We start from the raw sequence: 5050 nt of genomic DNA on the forward strand, positions 1-5050 counted from the left end.
ACAAAGGTAGGTTGTTACAAATGGCAGCAATTTTTTTACCGCCTTGTCATGTGCAATTTTGAAAGCCTTTGCAGCCTTTGACAACCAAAAAGACGACAAATTTGCTTTGGTCTCAAATTGAATACAGTATTGGATGGAAGTTCAAGAATTGCCTCTGCCAAACCTGGAGGTTCTTCTGGTATGTTAGTAATTTCAGATTTAAAAGGATCTACATGCCAATTCACAGTTTCTACATCAAGATCTGAAAAGTAGTCAGAGAACCGCTCTATGAGTTTGGTAAGATGAAATTAGAAAAATTTCCCTATTACCCAAAAAAAATTCATTTTTACCCCATTTTGGGTAATTTACCCCGGTTCCCCGACCGCTATATTATAGCTGGATAATGTTTGTTAAGTTCTTAGCTGTACATAAATAGCAAATGGTAAATGAGAGGACGAACATAACAGAAGCTGAGATGAGCAAAGAGCATCCACTAGAAATTAGAGAACGCGTTGTACCTTGAGGACCATAACGCTAACGGTGACTGCAGCAACCGGCACCAAATTACTCTCAATCCACTCTTCTCCCGCCCTCAGACATCCCCTCTCGAAGATATGTCTTTCTCCCGGCTGCAGTCCAGAAAAAGGTTCAACAAGAAAACGTCTTTACGACCGAAATTACGGAGTTTGGGTTTTTGGGACGAGGAAATTTAGCATTTAATATGAACTGTAACTTACGAATCCCGGTTTCCTCACGTCGTAGCCGCACTGCTTGTTCTTGATTAGTTCCTGGAATTAGACAAGATTCTCAACCCGAGTTATCTATATTTCGCTGAAATCAACTGTTCCGCCCTTCCCGGAGGAGCGTTCAGTTTAATTAATTCCAGTTTGCTTACATTCGGTTTGCGTTTGCAGCAGGAGAACGGCACACCGCAGGCCTCCCGACTGCCGACGTCGTGCGAGGAGCAATTAAAGTAGTTGTTCCTATCCCAGTCCTTCGGCCCTTCGATTCCGCAACACTGCAACTGCACAAGATATTATATAATTAAAGAAACGCTTTCATCAATTAGAAACGTACCCAATCCTCCTGGATCCAATCTATGAGGTTCTGCTGATCCGGATCTTCGCGGTAATGGATTATGAACGTTTGGAAGCCGATGGTTGCTTGAGATTTTATCTAAAAACATTCGTTAATAACAATGTTAAATGCTCAGAAATTAACGCTGAGACAAACCCAATCTTTGAAGATGAATCCCATGATGCCTGCAGTCATCTCGAACAGCAACAGTATTGCAAGGAAAAGGGCGTACTGCAAGGAAAATAAGTAAATTTTTTGCTCTGTATTTATGTTTGAGACTACTCACAGTGGCTAAAAGACAGGTATTCTCGCGTAGGGCGCCCACGCAACCAGTAAATCCGATTATGAACGTCAAAGTTCCTGCAAATACAACGAGAAAACAAAGGGGATGTAACATCAAAAAGGGATTTTCGTGCATTGTATTCGCCCGTATCGATTTGCATGCACACAAACAGATTCAGTCATAGAAATTCAATGGAACGACAGCTCACCGATGCACATTAGGATGAACGCAGGGTCAAGGGCGATGTTCGCCACCTTCGTGATGTTGTTGAATATATCTTTCTCCGTCCATGCCCACACGCCGATCGTCAAAATGCCCAATCCGAGCCACTGCGAAGAACAATTACACAATTAGTATGCATTAAATGAATCGTATTCAATACACGAGTTTCGAGAGAACAAAAAATAAAATCCGTTGCTATTCAAATTATGGATGGATCAACTCCGGAAATAGTTTATTTTCTACGCACCCTTTTCTTTTTCCTCTCTCTCGCAACATTGCTGAAATTGGCTTTCATTAGTCAATTCATTCAATTGACCCAACGTCAATATACATATTAATTAATCGAAGAATGTTAATTTATTTAACCTTAGATAATCTGCAATTAATTTATGTATTATTGATATATAATAGCAAGAAAAAACATTATTTCTTGGTAACAATCATAGGTGAATCATGGTGAAAGTCGTGCATCGATTTTCTTCAAGAAAACACAGTTAATTTTTCTTCATAAACGAGTGAAATGAAAGAAAATAGCATTGTGGAAGTTTACATGTTTAATGAAGCTTCGCATATTCAACATGTAAATTATTTATAGATTCTCAACAAACAACATCCACTCTTGTGTACACACATTTCTTTATTACATTTGCATTTACAAAATTTGTGGTTTTCTATATTTAATAACATTATATTCAAAATTAGTTGAAATCAAATTATTAATTAAATTTTGAAATCGGATTCTAGTGAATCCGGACTGATCGAAGCAGCCCTATGCGAGATATTGATGTACAAACATAGTTATATTGAGTTCTTTTTGTATCGATGTTAGAAAGCTGCACTGATTTTAATTCAAGAAAGCAGATCGTACAGAATGCATATATTTAACAACAAGAAACCATCTAAATTGTTAATATATTTTGTGCACAAGTTATTATTTTTGATCATCATTTTGTAGAAATACGAAGCATGAAGTTTTTTTTAAGTGCATTTGAAAGCTACACTCATTTAAATTCAAGAAAGCAGATTGATGAGAACAAACATAAGAATCTCTTCTCTTTATTTCAAGCAAAGCTTTTTCTAATCTATCTTGTGATTTTACTTTAGACATAAGTTTTGTAATGAATTATTGTTGGAAAACTGCATTTACAAATTTTCAACTTTGTAATTAGGAATAATATAGAAAAGCTGAATCGATTCATTTGATTAATTCTATGATTAAAAATATATATGACGTAATTTTTTTAACTACTTTTTTTTTTGGAAATTCCAATTTAACAAAATGTTAATTAATAAAATTAAACAGTAAATTTGTTGAAAACATCATTTGTGACCTTGATATTATGTTTGGGGACAAAAACCAGTTCTTCAATTATTCCGCTCTTTCGACTGTACACCGAAAATTATAAACATTAACATGTTCTTCTCTTCTCTTATGCTTTGTATGTCGTGCTAACAGTTTGCTTCCGTTGTAAAATCCAATTAACAAAGCCTTTTTTTTTCTTATAATCTTTGCCAAATCTGGAACCGTGACAAGCTCTAAATATTTTTTGTTGAAATATGTATCTAAATATGAGGAAATGTTACTGAAATATGTAAACGTATGAAGAAATTAAGGTCAATATTTATGAAAATACGTAAAACACCGAAATCCCGACAACCATAATCCCGACTGTATCAGAATCCCGACTATATTAAAATCCAACAATTCCAACAGTTAATAATCTAATTGCATTTGAGATTATTTCATAATGTTAAGGTTTATTATGAATAATTCAAGAAAATCAAATAAATTAATAATACTACGCTCAGAAATAAACAAAAAATGTTATCGTAGTAATTTTAGATATAGTCGGGATTTTGATGCAGTCCGGATTGTCATGATTATGATTGTCGAGATTCTGATACAGTCATGATTATGACTGTTGAAATTTTGATACAGTCGGGATTATGATTGTCGGGATTCTGTTTGCTCTCGGACTTGGATTAATGTTATTGTAAAATTTTTTGATATAGTCGGGATTTTGATACAGTCGGGATTATGGTTGTCGAGATTCTGATATAGTCGTGATTATGGTTGTCGAAATTCTGATACAGTCGGGATTATAGTTGTTGAGTTTCTGATACAGTCGTGATTATAGTTGTCGAGATTCTGATACAGTCGTGATTATGGTTGTTGAGTTTCTGATACAGTCGTGATTATAGTTGTCGAGATTTCCATACAGTCGGGATTATGTTTGTTGGGATTATGGTTGTCGAGATTCTGATACAGTCGTGATTATGGTTGTTGAGATTCTGATACAGTCGGAATTATGCTTGTCGGGATTTCGATACAGTCATGATTATGGTTGTCAAAATTCTGATACAGTCGAGATTATGGTTGTCGGGATTTCGATAGACGGTATTTCGGTTGTCGGGCTTGCGATATTGACCCATAAAACATATAGGAAAGTAAAATATTGTTGTTGTATTTGTTAATTATTTCAAGACTACTGAATTAAGTAAGAAATATGTAGAAATTGTAAGAAAGCGAAATGTTTAAATAGAAATCCCATTGTTTTAGCTTTTGTTGATATTTGAAGACTTCTGAAATATGTTAAGACATATGTAAATGAATGGAAGTTCGCTTTTGTGTAGAAATTGTACCAAAGGTAGAGAAATTGTATGAAAGTAAAATATGTAAATAGATCAATGTTAATTGAAATGAATTGTTGTGACTAATCGAATCTAAGACTTAGTTATAGACTTTCTAAAATAAACGAACGCGAAAGAAGCTGTGTGTACAATCGAAACTGGTTTTGTCCAGTCGGATTTAACTGCATCCGAGGCTGTGCGAAATAATCGTAGGGTATGGATTTTTCTCTGCGCTGATGATGATGGTTTAAAATGCAAAACATACCCAGAAGAGGACATTGAATCCGAAGATCATGTACTTCAAGCACCCGCTGACTTCGCTCGTCTCCCTTCTGTACTTCCTCACAGGCATACTCGGAATATTAACAGCTGCCATCGCGGTTCACTTTCCAAGGGGCCCCCCTAAAGATTTCGGTGTGGGAAGAGAAGCCACCGCGGTCGTCGTCTCTTCAGCGAACACGTCGCATCGTTTCCACCAAATCCACGTCCTTGACCGAATCCGCAGAGCACAGCAGAAACACAATCGATGATCAATTTCGAGAGATATATAATGGTTAAGAGTGGACCGAACAAGAGCGCTAGCTGTATTTCTGGGACAACAAACAACCTGCTTATTGTTTGACCCCAAACTGACAGACAGGTAGAAAGAGAAAGGCTCCGAGCTGCGTGGGAAGATCATATGGTCGATGCGGATAAAGCAGTGACCAGGCCTCACCAGGAGGTGCTGCCGCCGCACGGCCTGCACAAGAACTTCCATCCTTCGAACACATCCTCATCCCATACATTCCCACTGCTTAATTAGAAATAAAAGCAAAAAAAACGGCAGCAACAGCAGGAAGAATTAATAATTTCCTGCGC

The 5050-nt window shown here is 36.6% G+C and overlaps 1 protein-coding gene across 1 annotated transcript; it reads right to left on the reverse strand.

Moving 5' to 3' along the window:
* Nucleotides 1–341: 341 nt before the first annotated feature.
* LOC108561098 (tetraspanin-5) lies at nucleotides 342–4842 on the reverse strand. Its single transcript, XM_017918896.1, has 8 exons — nucleotides 4458–4842; nucleotides 1548–1668; nucleotides 1343–1416; nucleotides 1213–1287; nucleotides 1057–1155; nucleotides 875–1003; nucleotides 717–767; nucleotides 342–608 (listed from the first exon to the last, which is right to left on the reverse strand). Exons 1-8 carry the CDS (start codon nucleotides 4566–4568, stop codon nucleotides 480–482), a joined length of 789 nt encoding a protein of 262 aa, XP_017774385.1. The 5' UTR covers nucleotides 4569–4842; the 3' UTR covers nucleotides 342–479.
* Nucleotides 4843–5050: the final 208 nt, after the last annotated feature.

The sequence above is a fragment of the Nicrophorus vespilloides genome, unplaced genomic scaffold (genome assembly GCF_001412225.1).
Source record: "Nicrophorus vespilloides isolate i.1.1-1 unplaced genomic scaffold, Nicve_v1.0, whole genome shotgun sequence".
NCBI classification, from domain to species: domain Eukaryota; kingdom Metazoa; phylum Arthropoda; class Insecta; order Coleoptera; family Silphidae; genus Nicrophorus; species Nicrophorus vespilloides.

Coding starts and splice junctions, on each gene's coding strand:
- LOC108561098 (XM_017918896.1), bottom strand. CDS start 4,568: ATGGCAGCTGTTAATATTCCGAGTATGCCTGTGAGGAAGTACAGAAGG. Junction 1,669..4,457: donor GATTCAATGTCCTCTTCTGG/GTATGTTTTGCA, acceptor TGTTCTTCGCAG/TGGCTCGGATTGGGCATTTT. Junction 1,156..1,212: donor GATTCATCTTCAAAGATTGG/GTTTGTCTCAGC, acceptor GAATGTTTTTAG/ATAAAATCTCAAGCAACCAT.